At 38.7% G+C, this 26134-nt stretch overlaps 1 protein-coding gene across 2 annotated transcripts in view; it reads left to right on the forward strand.

The window, feature by feature from the left end:
• Positions 1–2036: 2036 nt before the first annotated feature.
• The window catches only part of LOC136748534 (sodium/potassium-transporting ATPase subunit beta-1-interacting protein 4), a 58780-nt gene continuing 34682 nt past the window's right edge, over positions 2037–26134 (forward strand). For both annotated transcript variants that reach the window (XM_066702375.1, XM_066702377.1), the window contains exons 1-2: positions 2037–2321; positions 24198–24335. In XM_066702375.1, coding sequence (XP_066558472.1) covers positions 2262–2321; positions 24198–24335 — 198 coding nt within the window. In that variant the 5' untranslated portion in view covers positions 2037–2261. The remainder of the gene's footprint in view (positions 2322–24197; positions 24336–26134) is intronic.

Consider the following 26134-nt stretch of genomic DNA (forward strand, 5'->3'; position numbering starts at 1 on the left):
TTTCCATTTTTTCTTTTAAACTGCAGTAACAAATCCAATTCTGGTGCACAAGTTTACACTGCATTAACTAACGATAGCAGTTACTTACAATCATTGAAATAAAATGAAGGAAGGAATTCACCCACAAACAGCTGGAGCAGTATATATGAATTTCCTATTAACGAATGATTTTATAACCCAGTAATCTTTAATAATAATGCATAAAAACACTGACATTATTTGTGGGGTGGGACCAGCTTCATATTCAGTAGTTTATGTGTTAATATAGGTAAATGATTATTCAATTTTATAAACACATAGAATAGACTGAACCAGAACTTAAAGGAATGTGTCATTACATACAAAAAAAATTTAAAGACAGAAAAGGTAAGAATGTGGAAACTGTGAATGAATTCTATGTGATCGAAACAAACTGGTAGAGAAAAGTGGGTCAAACACAGGAATCTTGGCTGCTAACTGCAGATAATTCACATTATTTTAAACTAATTTTGTTGTTGAACATCTATAGTTAATGAGGTCAAAAAGGAATTCTATGACTTGAAAAATGCAACCACTTTAACAAATCAAGCAAACGCAATTAACTATGTTCACATCCGGCCATTTTTAACAATTCATGTAGTCTAACAAGATAAATGTATTTTATTTTATTACTGAAACGGTTTTGTCTATTAATAAAATAGACCATCTCTCTCTATATATATCGAACAAACAATATATACATATTCTAAAATAATATTGGTTATTCTTAGAAGCATGACAGGATACAAGTTGAGAATGAAAGGCTTTTAAAGGGGGTGCGGTGATATGATCCGATGTGATATGTTTCCCAGATTCCCCCAGTCTATGTGTAAAAGATTTATTATGGTTTTCAGCATCAGCGTGGAGATGGTTACCATGGGATTGAGAGCGCAGCTTTTAAAAGGCTTTCTATTATGGAACAGGAATGAAAAAATAGGGAGTCGACAAAGGAGGTGAACTTTTAACAACCACGAAAGAACATCTCCTCACTTATTAACTTGACTTTATGTCACCCTATAGCTCTACACTAAGGGACGTTGTGGACAAACATACAAAATGTATATAAAAAAGAACATATATATTTAAAGCAGCCAGAGCCATTCAAATAACAGAAACCATTGCGTGGCCTATAGGCCTACTGTCCTGAATCGTCTTGCGGATAACCCTGGTTATCAATTTTAGAGCATGGGGTGTTCTCAGTTTTACTGATCTGTTGTGTGCAATTTACAGAATTTACAGATAGATGACTCTGATGTTAAAAGGTTATACATTTTACACTAATTTGAAATAAAAATAAATATAGGGCCTACAGGCATTATATAAACGGGTAAATATATCCCATCTTAAGAATGCCTATAGAATTCAGATTAATTTATTTTTTAATGAAAAATACAGTATTCAAATGTGCACAATTTAGATGGCACTGAAGGATTGACTCCAAACTGGCAGCAGATGGCGCTTGTGTGTAATACAGCGTTGCTGAAGGAAAAGGCAAAACCACAACTGGCCTTATCACAAGTGTTAGATATTAGATTTTTAGATTGAACAGTAAAGTCAGCATTTTATTAGGCATTGATCTGAATGAAACATGGTAATCGTGGCACATAAAAGCCGCTTTGCATGTCTTTTACCGACGTCTAATGCGATTCAACGGATGTTTATTCCCAAATAATCTTCGTAAACGACTTACATCTGCTTACACACACACACACACACACACACACACACACAAAGTACATATGCATGTGTAATGTTTTGTTGTGTATTTAAATGGGAGGCATAACTTGACGCATTTGATCTTTGTGCCCAACAATCTTGCTTTGCTACAACATTGTAGCCACCTAGTGGGTTTTGTTGCTACACCGTTGCAAGAACGTTGTGTGTGTTATTGAAGTGTAAACGTATGCAATGAGGGGATGCCCCACGGTAAAAATGTGCCCCATGCCCCTTTAACAATACCCCCCTCTCTGCGGCGGACACCCACCCCGGCGTGCAGGATCCAGGCACAAGTTGAGCAGCGCAGCGCAGCGCAGCGCAGCGGAGGCGCCGTGTGCGCAGACACATCCCGGCTGTGCGCTGTAGTTGTGCGGACATGGGTCCAGCATGGGCAGTCGGCGCTTAAAGACTGCGCGTCCTCCTCCGAGCTCACTCTGACGCCTTCATATTATGTTGGAAGGAGCTCAGTGCTTTTGTAAGTCTTGAACTGTGAATTTGTGGAGCACCCTACGTTTGTGTCGCTATATATGATGATGGGGTGCTGTACTGGACGATGCACATTGATTACCCTCTGCACTTTTCAGCTGGTAAGCCAAGCCTTTATTATTATTATTATTATTATTATTATTATTATTATTATTATTGTTGTGTGTTTTTGTTATGCTGCTTTGTTTGGCTGTTTTTAAATGAAACAAGTCCCCAAGCTGGCCATGATCTGGAGAAGCGCAAAAGCCTCTTTTTCTGGAGCTGGACAGTCCTCTCACATGCTTTGGACAGTTGTGCATGATCTTGTTTCCAATTGTGAGATGATTAAAGCATGGAGTGGATTACAGCACACGTGTATTCAAAGTGTGCTTTGTGTGTGGGTTACCTTTTGGACTGAAACAACAGTTTTGACAGGGATATGCAGTGGAAAGAGTTGATTCACTTGGGTATGATGGTGGCTTTCTCATGGAGACCTTGGTGGCTGGCGTGCTACTCACTTTTGTTAATAGTTAATGAATGCAAGAAGTCTATCCATGCGGTGACTTGGACGTTAAAGGGGCAATAACTCGGAAACCAGTGGGGCCCATATTAAGCACAATAACCATTTGATTGACCCGAGGTTTCCCATCCAAGGGGACGCGTCAAATCCACTCTCGGTTCCTAATCGGTGGTTAGCTAGCTCTATGGATATGTGTTCATTACCGCAACAAAAAAGCAAGTACAAACACAAGTACATTCATGCATGCATACATATTTTCAGTTAATACCCAAACCTTTACTCCAGTGCGTTGTATTCAATACTTGGTTGTAGGTAGAGTAGGGATTAAACAATGCTTCAGCCCTCTCAATACAGGGAATTGCGAGAGCCAACTGCAAGGGTTTCAAACACTCACAATTGTGGCACAATCTATGCTAATGTGGCATATGCAAATGAACCTGATAAGCACTGTAAAAATAAACACCTATTGTGGATGTTCAATAGCCTACTGTGGTTTAAACATGCAACTAAGACCTAGGTTTACAAGCAAATTTGCAACTGTAGAAGTTGTTCTCTGAAGTCCTGTGTTACTGTAACTGTATACAAGAGAAAATAAGGAAGAACACATATTGGAGTCATAAAGCAGATAGAGCTGATTGTTTGGATGAGGCTCTGTTGTCTTTCTGATAACAATGTCAATTACGCGCCTTCTGTCCCCCAAAGTAGAAGGATTTTGGAGAGATTATTGTCAGCACATTGATATTGAGATGCATTCTTCACAAAGCTGAGGCATTTATTTAGGTTACAGTGAAAGTCAGGACAATAAAATGGGATGATGAAGTGTTTCATCTGTACACACGCAGACTTAGATGTGCAAAATGACACCTGCAAAACTCGTGAGCTTCCTTCATTTTTTTTTTTTTTTCCTGTAGTGGTAGGCACACATTGGTGCACCGTCTTATTTCCGAGATTGATTTTCCTTGTGGAAAGGGGAGCCCAGCTTTGCCTGGATGTTAAGGTTGTAAGCCATGGGAACGTGGGATCTAAATTAAGCAGAAAGGACTGTGAAATGGGTTGTGATTTCTCCCCTTTTTTTAGGCGGATAGCATTTTATTTTATCCCAAGGCTCTTAAAAAAAAAAAAAGAGCAATGGACTGAAAGTTATTGTATTCACTCTCACACAATGAATAAGACGTTGCCATTGTTTCCTCTCTTTTCATGCCCGGCACAAAACTTTAGCATCAAGTCTAAACCTATTATAGCACTCAAACGAACCCCGTGAAGTAATGAAGTGTCACAAGTTCATTTTTAACTCATTAAAGGGGTTTTCATGGGAAACTCTTACACAGCGAAGCTTAAAATTGAACTCTTCATTCTTAACTTGATGCCGGGGGAGAAACAGAAAGCAAAGAATGGGCATGTTAGTTATTTTTTGCTAGATATACAACCATCTGAATTGCTTGATGACCAAAAGACTGGGTTTTCTCATATTTGGTATAAATTATCCTTTGTATTCTGATTTTCTACAGATTTCAGATTGATCATGGCTCTCCTTTCAAGAACATTGTGCTTGACAAGTTGTTTGTTTCTTTTAATTTGATAATTTTGGAACAAAAGTGACAACAATTGCAATAGGGTATCTGTGAGAGAAGGTTTCATGTAATGTTTGAAGCAACATTAAATATAGATGCATAATGAAGTATTAATGCCAGTATTAGTTATCAACAAGAGCAACTGCTATATATTGATTTTTGAAAGGAGAAAGTACAGGGGGGAAATGGTTCTTTCAAAACAACAAAAAATAAAGTACACAATAAAAGACTAACTCCCTTGGAAAGCAGGTTACGTCTGACGAAATATTTTTAAATGTTAACAGAATTAAAAAAATAACCAGAAGCACTTATAATTGTATGAGGATATCCGTTTGCCTCGAAGGCGCACATTCCAAAGAATGACAAAATGTGTAGATACGCCGATTCGTCTGTTGTTATTTTGCATACAAATTCGTAAATGTAATGGGTTTCTTTCATTCTTGTGTCTTTTAACATGTCTGGTCCCGTCTAAGTAACAAGACTATAGTCAACACACGCACAGTCCAAACCCCAGTTACTTTACACTACCTGATATATCCATGAGAGACAGAGAAAAGTTTTGGGCTGCTAAGAATGACCACATTGTCTTTTGTTTTCATGCTATCTACCCCACAGCCTCTTGGGACAGACGGAAATAACATGAAGTCATCCTCAATCCTTTTCGCAAATTCAGTAGAAACCCATTTGTGGTCAGCTGCTGGTAATAGACCCTGCCAAGCAAAATAAATAGCTCTGGTAGAAATTTGAATAGCCCACATTTATGTGTTCAATTCATGTAAGAATGTCTTCTCATTATTTTAAGAGTCCGAACCAACAGGAAAACACAAACGTTACATTTGAGGAGAAATTCGACAAATTGAAAGTGTTAATGTTGTCATCGTGGGAATTACCAGACAAGCAGCTTTTGGCAATAAAATGTTTAAGCAGATGTTGGGATTTAAAACCCTTTGTGGAGAATGAATGATATTGAATTTGCTTTTGGGTTTGCCCTTTGTAAAATACATTTCATGAAATATGCTTTTTTTCTTTCCTCTCTTTTGTTCTGCGCACTGTATGGGGAGGCTATTTCCCACGTCTGGCAAAAGCGCCTCGGGGAGTTTGCTGTCTCGTTCCGAACCCATTCAACTCAGAAGTTCCTTTTCAATTGACATATAATGAGCATTAATTGCTACAGTAGTCTCCTGGTACATAGTGTAAAGTGTGTTTTTTCTCCCCTCCCTATCTCTCCTCCAGTTTATGGCCTAAATTCTGCTTTTCTTCCACTTTAAACCACTTTAATTCGAAAGTGTGAAAATGTGACTCACCCGAGAAGTATTTAATCATGTTTTTTCATTTTATTATTATTGTTATTCATTTAAAAGGTTGATAATGGATTGGAAATGTTTTGGAAAGAGACAGAATATTGCCAGGTAACAGTATAAACAGTAACAGTATAAAAAAGTCCACACATTAATCTCCTGTAATTCCCCATCAGCCCCTGTGCCCTGGTGCTTAAAGCTGCATGCTTCATAGCTATTACTGCTGTGAATGTCCAGGTGATGAATAGATGGAAAAAGTCTTCTTTCAGGGGAAATTAATGACCCTGCCTTCTCCTGTGCAGGTCTGTTTTTTTTCCCAATGCCCCTTAAGCCACTTTTGTTGGATTGTTGAAAACTGGCAACAGAAGAATTACGAAGGAAAGTTAGTGTTTTATAAGAAAGGTGGTCTGTGGATTCAGAGTTTGTTCGGTTGGTTTGTTTTATATCCCACTTATTTTGACACTATATAAGAAAAAAACTCTATAGCCATTGATAAGACAGCAGCCAAATGTTGAGAACAGCTGTGTAGAAATAGCTGCAGGTCCCTGGAATGTGTTTACTGGGGGGGATAAGTGCATAAGAGCAGGCAAAACTGCAGCATGAAGGACCATATTCATAAAACATCTCATATCACGCTAAGCTTCCACCTGTTTTCTTTTCCTAACGAGAAAGCAAAGCACAAATTTGGTTAAGTGTCACGTAAATCGCTCAGGGTGGTCAGCAAATAGTCACCATAAGCTGTTTTGATTTTGGATAGTTAATATTTTAATGTTCGTGCAAAAGTGCTGTAACCATGTGCTGGAGAAAGTCTTACACAACTAGCCGTTGTGGTCTGCGTAACATTTAGTAAGTTTCAGGCCACTTTTCATAACATATGTCTACCTCAGCGTAAGATGTAGAGGAGTGCGGTTTATTCTGGTTTCATTTAGAAGGGCGGTGAGGAATTGGAATATATTTGGGATTATCAGTAAGGTGTGAGATCAGAGGAAAGAAAACTGTACTGCCTTCTGGTGGGGGAAAAACACTCAAAGATGACATTTTCGACGTCCTTGTTGGGTGATTTGGTCTAGCTGATGTAAAAGTCAGTTCAGTACTAAAAGTTTTGTTGTAAATGTGCGTGGGAGTGTTTCTTAAGTGCAACTATTGTTCTAAAGCCATTGGTGTTTCCTGGTAGCTGATAGAGAACAAATACTGACAGTACTTAAGGGGGATCATAAATCCATTTTTATCACAAAGTCTTTAACCATCATTGGATACATGACAAACAGCATATCATGTGCTATTTATCAAAATCTGAAACCATATAATTAAGGAATAAGAAAGTATGACCACAGAATTTCTGTCTGTAAACCACAGTGTCCTGACCAGAATAAAGGGCCGTGTCTTTTTAAATGTTTTCTGATTTAACAATCACATTTTTTCCCTTCGCTTTAATTGAATTGCGTTGCCTTTGAAATGAGCACGGAATGTAAGTAACCCTCCATCAGCCGCAGATAATGAGTTGTTATTGATTTAAATGTATTTTCCATTAATGGCACGGCTTTGATTTCGTTCACAATAGAACCGAGCGGTTGCTGTTTAATGGAAGCGTAATAACTTGGAGATCGAACAAGATGCCTGAGCAAATTCAGTTTGTTGTTTAACGTTGTGTTTTCACTTTGAGTATTTCCTTCGGCCCCTTCCAAAGATAAGGAGATGGAGAGTTTTTTGATGGCATTGATTAATAAAAGCCAATATATGTACGCTATAGAGTTTCTTCTTCAAGGACCAGCTACATGTAATTGAGGTTATGATCATGGCTTTTCTAGTTATGTATAGGCAAACCAGAAGTAGAAAGGTTGGGGGAATGGGCCACAAGGGCTTTGTAACTGCTGTTATTATAAGCATTTATATGAAAGGCTGCCTGTACATCAGTCGTGATCTGGCCTGTGAATGAACAAAGCCCCAGTGAATTCCCTGATTGATGGTTGTGGTCTTTTAATTGGACATGACAGCTTTGGCCACTCTATAACGGAGTGAGACTCCTGCAGGAGCATTGAGTATTGAGGTCAGCTTTTCGGAAATCTGACCTCACGTTCTTGGCATTATGCTCCATCATGGTCCTTGTAGCCCATTTTGTTAGGTAGGAATGATTTGGGAACCAGTACAGTAAACGGCCATCTTGTCAATTTTTTGTCTAATCTAGTATACAAGCTGAGCACCAGGGACATGATAATAGCAATGTGGACATTTTAAATATTACTCCTCTGCCTTTTTAACATAAAACATGGCTTCTACACTAGACCCTATTTTTAAGCTTGTGGTCAACTGTTGTTTGATTAGGCAGCTTGAAAGTGGGCTGTAATGGTGTCCCCCCGCTGTGAGACTTCAGTTGCAACACGGCCGTCTGGGACGATCTCATAATCATAATAGAAAAGACCAGCCAGGCTCAAACAAATAAATAAATAGGAAATGAAATAAATCAATAGTAAAGAACAGCCTGGTATGAAACGGCTCCAGGGGATTGGCGGAAAGATGAAGGCTTTGATAGGTGCAAGCCAAGAAGATTATCTGTAATATTTATGCTGCTTGAGGTCTTATCAAAGAGAAATTTGAAGACTACAGTTTGGGGGCACATTTATCCAATTTCCATAAGCTGCAAGAGGTTAAACTGCTCCTGGCATCTTTAATGTGGAAAACCAGAACAGCCATGAACTTTGCTGCACTCTGGAATGGCAATTAGTTTGTTTGTACAATGCACATTCGGATTTCATGTCCCTTCATGATTAACATTATTTATTTATATCTATAGATATGTGTATGTGTTTGTGTGTGTGTGTGTGTGTGTGTGTGAAAATGTTAAAATTGCAATGAGCCAGACACACTGCAAGAAGAACAGATCAAAGATGTACAAAAGAAGCTACTGTATTGGTTCTCAAGAGAAGAAAAAATACCTAGAAGACGACAGCATAAAAGATGGGAAGATGAAATCATAAACTTTGCAGGCGTGACATGGAGGAGAGAAGCTGTAGATCGAAGCAAGTGGAAACATCTTGGGGAGCCTTCATCCAGCAGTGGATCGATATATATATATATATTCACACACACACACACACACATACAGTGAGGGAAAAAAGTATTTGATCCCCTGCTGATTTTGTACGTTTGCCCACTGACAAAGAAATGATCAGTCTATAATTTTAATGGTAGGTGTATTTTAACAGTGAGAGACAGAATAACAACAAACAAATTCAGAAAAACGTATTTCAAAAAAGTTATACATTGATTTGCATGTTAATGAGGGAAATAAGTATTTGATCCCCTATCAATCAACAAGATTTCTGGCTCCCAGGTGTCTTTTATACAGGTAACGAGCTGAGATTAGGAGCACTCTCTTAAAGGGAGTGCTCCTAATCTCAGCTCGTTACCTGTATATAAGACACCTGTCCACAGAAGCAATCAGTCAATCAGATTCCAAACTCTCCACCATGGCCAAGACCAAAGAGCTGTCCAAGGATGTCAGGGACAAGATTGTAGACCTACACAAGGCTGGAATGGGCTACAAGACCATCGCCAAGCAGCTTGGTGAGAAGGTGACAAGACTTGGTGCGATTATTCGCAAATGGAAGAAACACAAAATAACTGTCAGTCTCCCTCGGTCTGGGGCTCCATACAAGATCTCACCTTGTGGAGTTTCAATGATCATGAGAACGGTGAGGAATCAGCCCAGAACTACACGGGAGGATCTTGTTAATGATCTCAAGGCAGCTGGGATCATAGTCACCAAGAAAACAATTGGTAACACACTACGCCGTGAAGGACTGAAATCCTGCAGCGCCCGCAAGGTCCCCCTGCTCAAGAAAACACATGTACAGGCCCGTCTGAAGTTTGCCAATGAACATCTGAATGATTCAGAGGAGAACTGGGTGAAAGTGTTGTGGTCAGATGAGACCAAAATCGAGCTCTTTGGCATCAACTCAACTCGCCGTGTTTGGAGGAGGAGGAATGACCCCAAGAACACCATCCCCACCGTCAAACATGGAGGTGGAAACATTATGCTTTGGGGGTGTTTTTCTGCTAAGGGGACAGGACAACTGCACCGCATCAAAGGGACGATGGACGGGGCCATGTACCGTCAAATCTTGGGTGAGAACCTCCTTCCCTCAGCCAGGGCATTGAAAATGGGTCGTGGATGGGTATTCCAGCATGACAATGACCCAAAACACACAGCCAAGGCAACAAAGGAGTGGCTCAAGAAGAAGCACATTAAGGTCCTGGAGTGGCCTAGCCAGTCTCCAGACCTTAATCCCATAGAAAATCTGTGGAGTGAGCTGAAGGTTCGAGTTGCCAAACGTCAGCCTCAAAACCTTAATGACTTGGAGATGATCTGCAAAGAGGAGTGGGACAAAATCCCTCCTGAGATGTGTGCAAACCTGGTGGCCAACTACAAGAAACGTCTGACCCTACTAAGTCGAAGGGGTCAAATACTTATTTCCCTCATTAACATGCAAATCAATTTATAACTTTTTTGAAATGCGTTTTTCTGGATTTTTTTGTTGTTATTCTGTCTCTCACTGTTAAAATACACCTACCATTAAAATTATAGACTGATCATTTATTTGTCAGTGGACAAACATACAAAATCAGCAGGGGATCAAATACTTTTTTCCCTCACTGTACATATATTTCTTTACTGTGGAAAACCAGCATGTAAAATCAGAAATGTTCCACAGGTAATGTTTACATGACTATCACAAATTATCGTTGGAGAGGTTCAAATTATCACACCCTGCAGCACTGTGAATCACAACCTGTCTCTGTCCAGCACTGCTCAGCTCTGACTGCTACATATATCACTCCTATGCCATTAAGTATTATTACTGTAGCCGCCCATAGTAATATAGCAATAAATAAAAGCCTCGCCACAGTCACAAAAATGGCATACAAATATGACAACTCACGGTGTGTGGTGTCGAGATCCTTTTTCATTGTTGTTTTAATAATGTAGGCAATCTTGCTGAATTTAAGTATTTCAAATACAACAGAAAACTCTGTGTGGCCAAGTCGAAGAATATTATTGCATTTCCCATCTCCTGTGGCGCCCTGAACACCTTTTTGTTCTGTTTTGTATTAGTGCGTCCCACGCTGGTGATGTGCTGGCCGTGGTAAACGCATTAGTAATGCAGCGACCAAACTGTCTGTGAAAAGTTGGGATTACTTTTTATTTGCTTTCTTCAGCAAGACATGGTCGATGGAACACACTGAGCTGGCCGTCAAGGACTCACTCGGCTGTAACAATGTGAAATTAGCTTCTCAAAACGGGGGAAACGGCGGTGCTTATCTCTGCGAGCAAGGACATGCTTATTTATTTGTTGTTTTGTTTATAACTGTCGACTGGGAAGAAATGCGGCCCCAGATTTGATAGTGTGTCCAGTATATTCATGCGAGGATAAGAACGCACATTAAACGGAGCTAAAAGGCCGACAAGAAACTAAATACCAATAAAAGGGGTGACCTTTAGCTCTCATCTAGGCAATCAATAAGTGGTTATAGCGCCTTTCTCTAAATTGGGTCATTTTCAAACAGAATGCTCAAGTACTGCGGTGGAGGATAAGAACATTGTGCATTTGCATTCAGAACAGCGATAAAGCATGTAATAAAATTATAGCGAGGCAATAAAATGGCTATGAACTGCACACAGATGGTAGCTGGATAAATACAATGTTTTCCTGCATAAGGTCTTACTATTAACCTTAAAGGAAGGCTGGGAATAAACATTTACTTATCACATGGACATTAAAAAAGAAACATTTTTCAGGCTGAAGCAGATGTTTTGCACAACCAGGCAGGAAGCTCAAAATGAGTTAAAAGAATATAATTTTTTGTGATTGTTTTACCTCTGCTCGCTTTTTTGCCATGCAGTCGTAAACATTGCGTTTCTCCTCCTCACACTCAGTATAGTTGGCTTGGGCCATAATCCGTCTTCAGAAACTGTGATACTATTTCCCTCTTGTGTTATCTTGGCTAGAAAAGTTTGCTTTGTACTGGAGACAGGGCTCCTCGTTTTCCCAATTGGACTGCTAGGTGGTCAGATTGAAAGAGTATGCCCATTATTTCAAGAGAATTGAAGCTGACTTGAGAAGGATTGTTCCCTTTACAGAATAGCCTAAGAAGGGCCTTGGTTACCAGAAGCAACGCTGGAATGCAAGATTAGTGGGAACCGGGAAGCTCCTGACATTCTCAGTAGAATAAGCCAAGGCCTGCGAGGAATGTTGAGAATCAGCTTTCAGTTGCTCTGCATAGTAATTAGAAATCCAAAGCACAGGGCCGGGGATTTCGCTGTGATATTTGCCTTGCAAGTAAAATGGCTCTGCGTGAAGATGACTTTTGTATTCAGTGCACGGGTTGGAGTTTAAGATTCTTTTGCCGAAATCAAAGATGCACGTAAAGACAGATGATTACAAATTCTCAGAATAACATGAGTGCAGCCGGGAGCAAATTAACCGTTTGCTGGATCAAAGCCTCTTGTGAACTTCCTTCTTCTATAAAAAGGTCATAAATGCCACCCTTCCCATAACTATTTCAGACCATAGCTTAGCCTTAAGGAACAATCGTGTCGAAACACTCTTTGGAAATCACACACTTACTCTCCCTAGCTTAATATTCTATTACTCAAATTAAAAGCAAAGTCTTTAAATGCTCCTTTGTGACGTTTCAAATGTATTATCACTGTCTTTAAGGGCACTAGTTGCAGATTGTGAAGGTTCATGTAGCTTTTGAATCATTTTTTCAATTCCTGCTTGCAAAATGGACAGCAAAGTGAGTGTACTTGGTGTAGTGCATCAAAAATCATACATTTCCCTCCGGACAAGAAAATAACACCTGCAGAATTAAAACAAAAACATGTAGACATGTCCAACTAATTGTTATTTTATTTTAGTGAGATTCTTCTTCTTGTATAATAAATTTCTCAAACTGTGAGAGTACTTGAAACAGAGCCAGGCAAGCAGTGCTTTCTTCTAGAGCCATGTTTAAAAATAATATAAGGGCTATAAATGAGAAGTACACAGTCTGTGCTTTCATTATGTATTGTTTAATTTTGTCACGGAAAACTGCACACAGAAACGGACGGATCAAAAGCACAAATTGTGAAGGAAGGGCAGATCGGTGCTCACATGGTATGAGAATGAATAGGGTGTATGTGCAGAGCATAAAAAATATTGACTCCAGCTTGCAGGTCAGGCCTGTCCAAAGACAACTGTTTTGCCGTGTGTAGGGAGTGGTTAAATTTTAATAAGCAGATACATCTCGGCTACTTTTATTGCACCCTGCCCGGCGCAGGTTGTGCCTGTGATGAGTGGGAGCCAGGCCTGAATTTGTTTAAATTATTGATTTAAGCTGGTGATTTATCACTTCGGTCTGAAACATTAAATAAAGAGAGCCTTGTGGAGCCCCCTATGACCAATTAAGCAGGTGACCTTTGAGAGTAGAGCACGGTGTCTTGGGTAAGCACTTTTTGACAACTCGACCCCAAGGGACTGTTACCATGGTGACTTAAGAAGACAGTGCCTGTGGAAAAATTGAGCTGCATGAATATGGGAGGTGATATTAAACTGCTGCGGTGGCATACAATCCTCCTTAGGATGTTTCTTTAAATGGGTGGGGGGGGTGGGTGCTAGATTGTTGACTTTACATTTCGAAATGGAAATAAGGAAGCACATTTAGTTTACTGGAATATGTTTGCAGGGGTAATTAGGAGATGCTTAAGAAGTGGAATATGGAATAGGCCGTATTAGAACAGAATTCGAATTTCCTATCTGGTGTATCTGAAAGGTTGTGTCTTCCGGAGCGTGGCTGGGATATTCCCACTGAAGTCGAATAGCAAACTCTGTTAAGAACCGTATCAAGTCATGTCCGACCTGTTGTTCAGAAGCTGTTGCTGAACAGAGCTGCATTATTGTTTCATTCTGTATATATTTCCATTGCCATAAATGCTCCATCTGTCCTATCACTTTATTATATCTGTCAAGGTTTTTTTGTTTTTTTCTGCAGCATAATGTTGCTGTTCCTTTCCTTCTGCTTAATATGGTTTCACGTTTCAAGAATTTATACCATAAATGATTCATGTAGCAGACTGTATACCGCATGGCTGTAATTCCAACGGACAGCAGATATCTGAAATTATTTTTCTCGACATGAACTCGTCTGTGTGTACCGAACAAAATCTTAATGTCTGTGCATTACCAGGTCATTAATATGCAAAGCGCGCAGCTGGGGCATTATTACATTGGTTTAAGAGAGCAGTGTGCACTGGGTGCAAATATGCTGACTCTGCACTGAGACGTGGGCGGAGGTAAACTTAGCATATGTTGCAGCTGAAAAGTAATTCTAAGCGAAAAATCTGTAAGCAGTGGATCTACATTTTCTGAATTCAGGGTAAAACAAAAACATGTGGAGTTGGTTGGTAAAGTTCAACCTCATTTCTGGTGCTTAAGATCCTGTTCATGAATCATGTGTTGGTTGCCTTTCCCTCTAAATTCATTCTTAGACACGATGGCCACTGGCCTGCAGACTTCAGTCAGTCTTGTACACCCACTACAACTCCTGATTCGGATCCATTCTGGTTAACTGAAATACTCTAAGTTAGTAAATTAGACCAGGAAGCACCAATATGTTTATTTTCTAACAAGTCAAACAATTACTTTGCTAATCCAATAATTAATTTAATGCTCACCTTTTGCAATAGAGTCTTTCTTACACATGGTTTTCATAATCAGTTTAATATTAAAGAGTTGTATGTAGCGTCCATAGTTAGAAACTTCTTCTCTTTATTTGTGCCCTGTATTAGTTTGTGAAATAGTGTTTAGGCAATTAAACTGCTTCATCACGCAGACTGAAATGTGACGGGTACAAATGACTTTCATCCAGATTGCCCATCTCTGTAAAGCCAATAACTGTTTTATGCCAGAAGCTGCCAAGTTGTTTGTTTCTTTCCTTCGAATCATACATCAGATCTTCAAAGCTGAAACTCTTCTTTGACAACAAGAGTGCGTGGGAGGATATTATTAAAAGAGTGTAGATATTGGTGTTATAGGATAATAATGATGTTTCACATTAGAGACAACGGATTGGAGAAGCTTGTACCATATTAACAAGCTGGGTTTTTCCCCCCCAACTTGTTATAGTGGTTGAGAAAAGGCTCATCAAACAGAGATGCAATTAACAGTCGTAGATAGTAACTCTTTTGTGCTCACTCCACATCAGCGGTTCACAGCTAATGTTCAGCAGAAGGATTTTGGCAGCCAGCACTCTTTTCATGAGCACATTTGCATGTTTTTCAGAAGGTTTCACAGTCTGTCACGAGCATTAATCTTGGACTAGCGTAACATTATGGAAATCAATGTAGTCCGAGATTAGTGCTAATTGGAGTATAAGAAACCAGCTGTTTGTCTCCCAGATTCTTAGACAGTTCCTTACAGATTCGTAGACGAGACAGTGTGGACTGAGGCCTGTGTGTGTGTTGGCATTGAACGAGCTTAAAGAGGCCCATTAAGGACACAGCTATAGCGGTATAAATAAGGCTAATGGTAATCTTTTCCTTAACATAGTATAAAAGGCAGGTGGAAGACTTGATATTACATTATTTCATTTTCCTCTTGCATGGTATTCAGTTTAAGCTGTTCAGATGATTCATAATGAATCTAGCAGACACTCAGGGATGACAACCCAAGGAAAGCCTCATTAAAGAAAGTGCACCATAACTTTCTAAAGGAGAGGGGAGGTGAGTGGGAGTATAAAGTCAGAGACACATTTCTTGCTTATTTCCAGGTTTTTAATAGCCTCCTAGATCTCAGTAAAGGCCTCCAGAACAACTTACATATAGTGCATTTGAATTCAGCCCTGTGAGAGCTTTACCAGAAACACAATATTCTTGCTAAATCAATCGCAGTAACCAGGCAGTTTCAGATCTGATGTGTTTTTCTGCCGATATTTCCTCTTGTGTCAAAGTCACTTTTCTTTTAATTGGCCAACTTGTTTGCACTTGGTGAACTTAGTCGTTTCCAGCACAGGATTTAATTGGGGAGGCTTGAATAGTGTTAAATAAAAGTGGCTGTGATTGAAAAATTCATTGTTCACACCCGGTGCCACTGTGTGCTTAGATTATATGGCTTAAGATCTGGGATAAGGAAAGCATTTGTTTGCTGTGAAAGATTTGAGGCTGGCCGTGAACTGCCTGACACTGGTGCTCAATGTGCTGCAGGATATTTATGAAAAAAAATGGCTTTTGTCATTTTTAATAGAAACTCTTTAATTGCACAATGTAGTGATGCAGATCTTTGGAGGATTAAGCTTTATTAAGCAATTCTGCGGATCTATAATCCTTTTTTTCTATCTTTCTTTGGCAAATGATGTATCTCCCCCTCCCTACACAAAACAAAACAAAAAAACAAGACTTTATAACACTTATCTGTAGACTATTTACATTTTATGATTGGTATGTTTAATGGGACACTGGAACAAATAGCATTTTACATTCAATTAGTTCTGCTAAAGTTGGACCCAGTGTTTTGTTTTTATCAATTTTAATGCTGAATTGTTACATTTTTCATAATGCAACTTCGAGCTCTTTTGGCATCGACAAAACATGTTTTAAAAGTTATATTTTTCAATCCTGGAATAAAGGGAGAACTATATAAACCCAGAATGCATGTTTTAGTGGTGTTTAGGGGAGAACCAATGTAACTGTTGAGGGTAATATCTCGAAAAAGATATTTTCAATTTGAAACCCACTGAGTAAAGGTAAACTGTTGTTTGCTTCAAGAGTTAAACAGTCTTACTCAAGTATTTTTAATGGCTTTGGAAAACACAATGTCCTTCTTTATGGTAGGGTGTGGTGCTCTGAAATCTAAGACTGCATTGCTTTGCGGAAACATGTTTTTTCTTACTGATAATACCTCTTAATAATTACGGGTTCATCAGACACGGATGCCAAACAAGTAAAATGAATTAAACCTACTGTTGTGAGAATTGACTTGAATGCCACACACTGTATTTGCACGCCCTGAAACTTTTTTCCATTAGCCTTTCAAACCTGGGAATATTTTGCATTATTATGGTCATACTTACTGTGTATGTATTAGAAGCCCTTTTCTGGTTTGCAGTATGGGGAAAAGGGGGGACAAGGAAAACAAGCTGTTCGATGACAGAACTCATTTAGAAAAAGGTGCATTACTGGAGATGATTGGTGAGATATGAGGACCTAATCCAGAGCTGGATTTGATAAAATACTTACAGATGTAATCATTCCCCTAGATTTCAGCAAGTCTTAAAAGCATTTCTTTCTCGTGAGGGGTTTAAATTGGTCCCTCTGGTAGATGATCCAGTTTTCCCACTTTCTTGTGCTTCTCTCCGTATTAAAGATTAACGCTGTGAAGTGTGTGTCTTCATTTAAGGTGTCAAAAACAGCCTAACTCCTAACAGATAAAAATGTTTTTTTTTTTCTGTCTTCAGTGCGATTCTCAGCCAACGATCTTTGTCATTTTGAAAGCTTTGATTAATCACCGGAAGAAATTATATAAAATGATTAACATGATACATCAATTACTTCCTCTTTGGCATCGATTTAAACATATTGTAATGGAGCATGATACTCTAAGACTTCCGTGCTGCATAGAAATCAAAGGTAAAATGGTCTGTTCCAGATGTGCTCCGATATTATGTGCTCTGCAAGAATAAGAAACTGTGTCTAATTGACTGATAAAACTGCATAAAACTGTTTGACATGTGGTTGCTGCTTTTTTGATCAATTAGTCAATTAGACTGTTAATTACAGACATCATACCAGACTACTAAAACATATTCTGGCTGCGAGGCTGCAGTCTGTGAAAAATAATATCACTTATTTTCTTATCTCAATTTGCAACAATTCCCATTGCAAAATATTGGCTTTTCAGGCAGGATGCAAAAACCTCAAGATTGACTCTGGATGCTTACCTACTGCACAGTGTTCATTACCGGTGCTGTCATTTACAGTTTCCAAAGGTAATACACACAATTGGGTGCCTGTGTTTGTAACAGGGCTCTTTGCAATGATGCAATCCCTCTCTGAATTCAGTAGTGTACGAAACTCTCGCATCACAAGGCCGGTCTTTTGGTGAAGTGTGTCTGTTGCATTGCTGTGGCAGTTCGAACCGGAGTGGGCACTGACTTGCACGTGCTACATGTTTTCAACCCGAACTGGGTAAATGTAGGGTTCAAGATCAGGCCCATTAATCCGCAGGACTACTCTGTAAAAGCACTATAGTACAAGCAGGATATGCCAATTGCTCAAAGCCATGACATTGTTTTCGGTCACTGTAGCCCAGATGCATCAATATGTATCTTAAACCATTCCAGAAACCGGTTTAAGATACATATTGATGTGTCATTTTAAATATGGGTAATTCAAATACATGCATATTGAAAATAATAACAAAAACTTATTTCACAGAAGGGTGTTTGTTGGATTTGTAATGCCGCTGCTCAGTAATTAACAATAAGAAACCAGCAAAGCCTAAATGCACATTAATTTCCTTCAGTTTAGGGGTGACTTTTAAAAACCTGTGCTGTCTCCCTGTACCTCGGGGATTACAGGCCAGATGGTAACCCTAGGTAATCTAATGTTTAAGATGTAGCAGAGAGGAGTCGCATTAGAAGCATTATGTCGCATTTCAGGTTAATCAATTACCTTGAGTTTATTCACTGTAATGTGCTGATGAATTAGAAGCGAGAAATTAGAGTATGTAAGAAACTAACAGGGAAAGGGAGAGTAGGATATATCCAAGTCATATAATTGATAAGTCTTTCTATATTAGCAGGGCTGAGTAATCTCTGTTTGATAATCTTGCTTGCCCTTGGCCCACACGTTTAACCATACTGGGGGTTGATTCCAGTGTTTGTTTGAATATGAAATCCGAAACATCAGGTAGAGAATATAAAACAGTGACAGCCGCTGGCTATGGCAGGGTAATACTGTAAGACTATTGTTCTCTATGAGAATTTCAATTTTGTTTTATACTTAGACAAATATATATATTTTTTCCTGCTACAACAGTGATTCTTCATTTTATTATCAGTACCGCTGGCTTCCTAGCTGCCTGCTTCACCCTCCATAGGTGTGAAGCACAGCCGAGCAGATCAGTGTGTATCCAGCTGTCATTTAAGACACAAACTAAAGCCTTATTCCATAGGGTTTTTCCCCCCCTCCTTCGCAAGATGAAAATTGACTCATGTGGTCTAAAACATTGGTTAGTTGGCTGAAATGTTGACTTGAAATGTCTTGACTTCTACAAATATTTTTCCTGAGATTGAGACATTTTAATTTTCAGGACTATCTAGTTAATTGATGGGTCTCTCTCAGTGAAATGGAAAGATTGTTCTTGGTTTAGCCAAGATGTACTTAGTCAAGAGCTTTGAGAAACCGCACTGCACTGTAATTTATAATACAAAAAGATCCAGAAAAGGTTTTCAATGACCCAGCTCCTCAAAGCTGTGAAGTGGAAAGAGAATTTTATTATTTCATTTCAGTACAGAATTATCTTTGACAGGTTTGTGCTGAATCATTACACTTAGGAACTGTGGTTGCATTGAGTTTTTTTTTCTTTCTTCTTTTTATTGAATCGGGAGCCACTGATACCTAATGTAAAGCAAATCTCTTGCACGGACCTTATCACACATGCACTCAGCTGTGTCTATTGAAGTTAGAGACTGATACCCAATACACTATCTTGTCATTAGCACAACTCTGAGTTTTCAATGTGGTTATCTTTGACATGCTTAATGTGTGAGTCTTTTACACACAAAAATAGTTAAATGAACAAAAAAAATCCGTAGAGCCAATACATATCAACAATAATATAGTTAACATTTTTTTACTTTTGTATTTGAGATTTATTAACTGGAAAAAGATTCATAGAAACCTGGACTTATTTCCTGTCAGTGCAGCATATCCATTGTGCCTGAGCGTAGGTAATATTCACTTATCTGAACCAGTTTAACCATTTTCACATCTACATTGATGATTTATGAACATATAAAACATGCTGGTCCCCATGATCTGGAGAAGACTGACCAAGAGCCATATACAGTTCTATATGAATGTATTAATTTCCATTTGTACTGCTTCAGCTTTTTTTTAATGAACACGTTAGCCTCTCTATCTCTGTGGGTGTAATGACCTATAAAAGAGAGCTAATACAAATTGGATTTAAAGTAAAAATGATGCCTTATACTGCTTCAGAGCCATGTCCGTTGCCTCTCTCAGCCCACATTAATCTAGTATGAGTAGAAAGTACTATGATAACACGTTTCTTTTCATAAATATTTAGCTTTCTGTTTGGTTTCAACTTAATACATATTTGAAATGCCTTGTGTTTCTGCAGAATACTTTGTGTTTGTGTTCCTGTGAAAGCTCTTCTACTCAAAGACCCGCTTTCTTCTTCAGACAAAATAGATGCGAATATGCGATATGTGCCATATCTAACTTTGCAGTGCCATTCCGACACTTTGCTGCTGTAATGCATTTAATGATCTTATATTTATTGTCATAGAACAGTTTCTTTTTTGAATGATATAAATGAAACCCATTTCCAATGCTTCCGCCTCCATCTCATATGATAAATGTGGCGCTGTAAGCTTTTTTTTTTTTTTCTCCTCAAAAAAGAAATACCTAAAGATGAATTTCTCCTCCACGGTTTTCGACTTCATTATTGCGTTTCAAAAACGTTGATTCATCATAAAAACTTTCTTGTGCTGTAATTAAAATATCATTTCAGAGGGAATGTAATTAGTCAGATGTTTGGACTCGTGGCAGTTAAACTAGACATTAGGAATATAGTCTATAGTCTGTGGTCTTTAGCTCGCTCACATCCAAGTACATGCTGTCATAACCGGTTGCATGGGTAAACTATGGCTGCGTCCCAAATCGCACATTTGCCTCCTAGACCCTTCGACAAGCGTACACTTTGTGTGACATTGTGCTGACATCTCAGAGTGTATACTTGAGTGAGCGAGGGCGTAGGGTGCAGGGCGGAGCTGAAAGCGTTAAACGGGACACACTTCAGTGTCATCGTTCAGCACAGCTACGCAATCTTTTCTTGTCAGATTGTGGTTTGAAAGAATGGAGACTGCTGTCCCATTTACACTGTTCCTCTTCCAAAGAAGATATAATGATAATAATAATAATAATTTGGAAATATATTGTTTTCTGGTGTCTTCTTCTAGTTTTATGCCACTTCAGTAATTCATTAATTGATTGGTGCCCAAAATGGCCAACAGGAATGGCACACAAGATCCCCCAGAAACCTGGGGGAATGAATCCGCTTACTCACAGGAGCACCTGACTCACAGGACTCCCCTGATTGGCCGAGCTGCTGCATAAAGGGAGCACACCTGGAGCACAAGTACTTTTTATTTTGGTTTGGTTTTACACCCTATCGCTGGTCTTTGTGTGGCTCAGTATTATATTCAGCATTTGGTCGTCTGGTGTAAGTGTTTTGAGATGAACCCACATTTTTATTAGTAATTGGTTGCACAACTTTAGTGTACCTATGATCTGTGGCAGGAGAAACCCATTCACATATTTTATTCTGTTTGTGAGGGTTCTGTGTGTGTCTTTGCCATTCGAGTAATTTACCTCTGTGATCACCCTCTGCATTCATCCTCTTCCCATTCATGTTAGAGATCGTCTTGCAAAGGAGAAACTACAGTCTTTATCTTTCCAGCGCACTGTGAATTTTAATTGCACACAGCCACCCAAGCATATTGTTTGTCTCGGGGATCTCTTCTGATTTATGGAGGCCATTTAGAAACTGATAACCCTGTGCAAATTAATTGGTTGTTAACACCTTTTCTCCTGATATCCCTTTGAGGATTTCTTCATGTGGTTCAGTGCGAGGAAAGCGTGTTGGCTTTCTTGAAGACAAATTGATAAAGCATTGCAGAATTCTGTACAGTTTAAGCCTTCAAATGATTGTTTTCATGCAAGCCTCAGTTTCAGACTCCTTATGGAATGAATAATCAAAAAAACATTTACAGATAGCTTGTGAAATATCTTGGCACTGTGCTATGTTTCTTGGAATTCCCCCACTCTGTATATCGCTGAGATCAGGGGTCTGGTTGCCATATTTCCCTGTGGTGCTGTGCTGTTTTTGCTCCCTTGGCTTTTCAGTTTTGTACACTTTCACCCTTATCAGCATTCTCATTTACTCCCTAAAATACATCTCATTAAAGCTTTTAAGCAGGCATGCCTGAAGGCTGGCCTGGGAAGGTCAAAACCTGCAGGTTTTGTGAGTATCTTTAACCTGCTTGCTTATAACCAATTAATTAAACAAATAGTTCACTTAGGTAGTTAAGAACTCATTACCTCCAATTCAATTAACTGCTGGGTTTTGAATAGAATATTTCAATAGAAAGCACCTCAAACTAAACACACCTTTTTAACAATTGACTGATCGGTACAAAGTTTGCATGAGTTGACTGTTCTTGCTGGGCAGATAATTGGAATAAAAATTTGAATCTCAAGTGCTGTGACTGAGAGTAATCAATGATAATGCATATCAACCGGCAATGTGTATCATTAGCACTTTGCTTAGGAAAGCGGCTTACTAGTCTGTCTGTGTTTTGCTGACCCAGGACTATGCGGTATCCAGTTGAGGTGCAATAAAGGTGGATTAATCTGTTTGTTTTTAGCACTTACAGAGGTTGGGTACTATGTTATGCTGGTGCATAGTCCCTGCATAAATAATTCAGTATTCGATGGAGACACTTGCCTTGAAAAGATTGCACTCAAACCTGTTTTATAATGCGTTCAAAATGTTTACCGGTGACATGAACGGAAGAGCTGTAGCAACGCCATGAATACTTAACAACTGTCGGTTGTTTTTAGATAGATGGCCACTTTATGATACTAAAGGATTGTTTCAGGTGTGCAGGGAAGTAGAATTGCATTATTTTTTATTCAGTAAGAAGAGGGGGTGAAAAATTACATGTTTTTCACAGACTCATTGCACTGGATTCATTGTTTTGCTTAGATTTGTGAATTGGGCATTCTTTTTGAAATAGGACAGTATAATGGGAAATCGGAAGTTTGATTTCAGCCACAAATTCTCTTATTAAACTGATTATGTGTAGGTCATCATTGGCTTTCTGTAGATAAGACTTGTAGTGCACGCTGATTAGCAAATGGGAAACCTTATGTGATTCATCTTTCCTTGGTGTACAAGCCAAAATGAATTGAAAACTAAAAATATGAACTCTAGTATTTGCCATTAAAGAAGCACGATGTTGGAAGCTTTAAAATAAAATGCTTTTTTTAAGTGTTATGTGCAAAGTTAAAGCAAATTGGAGCTATTAAGGCAAAACTGTTTATTCTGTGAAAGTTAAATGAAAAGTGATGTCATGGTTTTTTGAAAAGTTTGATAAATACTTTCCTATTTGGAAAGAGAACATGAACAGAGTATGACAACCAAATTAATACTGTAGAGGTAATATTACAGAATGCAATCTAGTTTGGGTGTCATTATTTAATGGCAATAAAAATAAAAATATTCGATTAATCATTTAATCGGGGGAAGAATTCAAATCAATTATTTAAGAACTCTTCCAGTACACCACTTATTCTGCATATTCTGGCCATATTCTCCATTGCATACATAGTTAGTTAATTTAGTCAAGACCGATTAAGATTTTTGTAGTCCTTTGTAATCTTATTTCATTCAATTCAGGTTTCATTCACTGTGCTTAAGCCTCTTATGCAGTGCAAACATTTACATTTCATTACAAGCCTCACCTTGTGCACCGCTGTGTATGAATACTATAATAAAGAAAAGTATCAGAAGGTCAGAATGTGTTTTGTTTTAATTTATAATGGTGTAAACCCACTCCTTCATGCGAGAATGTCATGATGCATCACTTTGCTACCTGAAATGCAGTGTTGCTTTGACTGAAGGTTAATTGAACGCGTGTTCTTCTCCAGAACAGCCATAATGTTTTCAAATGTTATGCTAATTAAACGAATGCAAATACGTAACCGAGTTAAGAGGTGGATTTAATTATTTGTGTTAAAAATGAATTGCAGCACCTGTAGGATGTGGAGGGGTTGTTGAGTTACTGCAGCGTGACACTAGACTGCTGTTCTGAATTAATGACTGAGTAGGACAGGGATGATATCTACCAGCAGAAAACAATTGAGAAACAATCCTGAAGATGTTTTTTTTTTTTTTTTTGTGGAAAGTATTTTTTCTGTGTCCATTTTATTTAGAGCAATATTTTTCTCAATAGCTTCGGCACAGACTTTAGAATTGCTATACAATGCAAGACCTCCCTCTTACTAACCTTCCCTACCGGCTATAAAGGGTATCCTGTCCTCTAGGCTATACTTTCGACCCAGGATACTTTTATTGAATGCCGTATCATAGTTCTTTACCAAGAAGCACGATACAACAGGGAATAATGCAATTCCAATGTAAGTTTAACGCAGAAAAAAATAAATCAGCACATCATATAAATCGCACACACCATAAACAGATGCAGACTCTGTGAGAATTCTGTTTGTTCTAAACTTGCTCACAGTTGTGTTGTTCTCGTCTGCAGCTGGCAGCTCTGGAGAGACAGGTGTTCGACTTCCTGGGCTATCAGTGGGCGCCCATCCTCGCCAACTTCTTCCACATCATCATCGTCATCCTGGGACTGTTTGGCACGATCCAATACAGGCCTCGCTACATCGTCGTGGTAAGTGGTGCGACTCACAAGCTACGAGAGGCATTTGTCACAAGGTCCTCACGGCTCAGTGTTTCAGTCCTGTTTTCTAGGAGACGTTACACAACGCGGTTATTTTCCGTCACAGGTTTACAGCTCTTAATTTAAACCTGTCCTTTAACCCACCTGTCAACCAGATATTCCACACACTTGTAGTTGAAGGACAGCGGCTACAAAGCGCTGTGTTGGATACACACCTATACGTGCATGTACGAGTGTGTTGATTTAGCTAGATAATGCAGTCCTTTAAAAAATAAAGTGTTTACCCTCATTAACACAAACCCGCTGTCGGAGTGTGTGGGGGTCAGACCGAGTCCAAATGCCATCTCAGGTGCACCACTGAGCTGCAAAGGCCAGCTCCTCAGCATGGGGATTTAAACATGTTTGAGAAGCCATATCGGCGTCGCAGGCTCACTCACAGCAAGCCCATATACTTTCTTCATATACCATGTAATTATGGAATTAATGATGCCTGTGAAGTACTGGCCAAGTATGCATGTGTGTGTTTTTTTTTTAATCCTACAACACAATTATTAACATCTGAAGGATTTCTGTTCTCTGCAGATTATTGAACATTAGAAATGGCAGGGCTTTTTGTCAGTCCTTCTAATACACTCTGTTTCCTTCTTGGCTAAAGTCTGAACAGCTAAAGTACAGCCGATTTTGCTTCTTTATATTCTGCATGCTTTTCAGAGGGATGACAACCTCATTTATTTTCGCTTTCAGTGACCATTCCCTCTTAAATCTTCCCACTGCACAACAAGGAGGCTTTACCATCCAAGCAACTTGGTGTTGTTGACCTGGGCTATGTGATGTCCTTTTATCAATTTGAATTTTTGGCAGTGCATAATGTTTTCTAAATGTCTTGCAGTGTTTAAAAAATGTATTGTTTTAAAATCGTAGTTTTTACATATCAGGTCTTAATTCATTGCAATGTAATTTATTTAATGGATCTTGATAAATTACCTTGTTAAAGTTGATACTGATTTGCAAGGGTACTGATATTAATGTATAGATGGTCTTGTTTTATAGTTTTACTCTTTATCATGTGTATAACCTTTTAAACAGGCAGAACATGCTTAAGTTGTTCCAGTCAATATTTACATACTATATTCAAATGAATTTGTCTTATAATTAACTAATGGGATTAATTTTATTCAAAATGTAATAGGTCTTCATGAGAAATTGTGTAAACCGTAATGAATAAATGATCTAAAACAAAATGTAGGAAGTACACAGAATGGACTGCGACATGTTTTCCACTAATTGTATGGCATTGGTTTTCTGTTTGTCACTTTAGTTTTACCACAAAGCTGCATGCCTCACATAAATTGAGCCTTAAGCTTTGTCTTAAAGAACTCTGCTAATTAGTTGTAATTGACAAACAATATGGAGAATTAGCAAACAATGGTCTTCTGTTTGACACAAACAACATGACACTATTAGCAAACTCAATTTGCATAAGCAAACACGGTTCAATTAATTTCTTCAAGCAGAACTTCAAAAGGAAATTATTAAAATGCGATATCCCAAACTGTTATTACAAGCAATAAACAGCATCGTAATGAGAACATGTTCTTTCAATTTGCCAATACACAGGAGGCTGTGTGTTACACTGTAGGGCAGTTCCATAGTGACTGATGTTACATGTAGTCAACAACTCATGGTGATGAAGTCTCACTGAACTGCAGGGTTTCTTTTTAACACTTCATCTTCATACGAAAGACCTTGACCTCTTTGGGAGCTCTTGCTGTGGAGGGGTAACTCTTTTT

Source organism: Amia ocellicauda, chromosome 4 (genome assembly GCF_036373705.1).
Source record: "Amia ocellicauda isolate fAmiCal2 chromosome 4, fAmiCal2.hap1, whole genome shotgun sequence".
Lineage (NCBI taxonomy): Eukaryota > Metazoa > Chordata > Actinopteri > Amiiformes > Amiidae > Amia > Amia ocellicauda.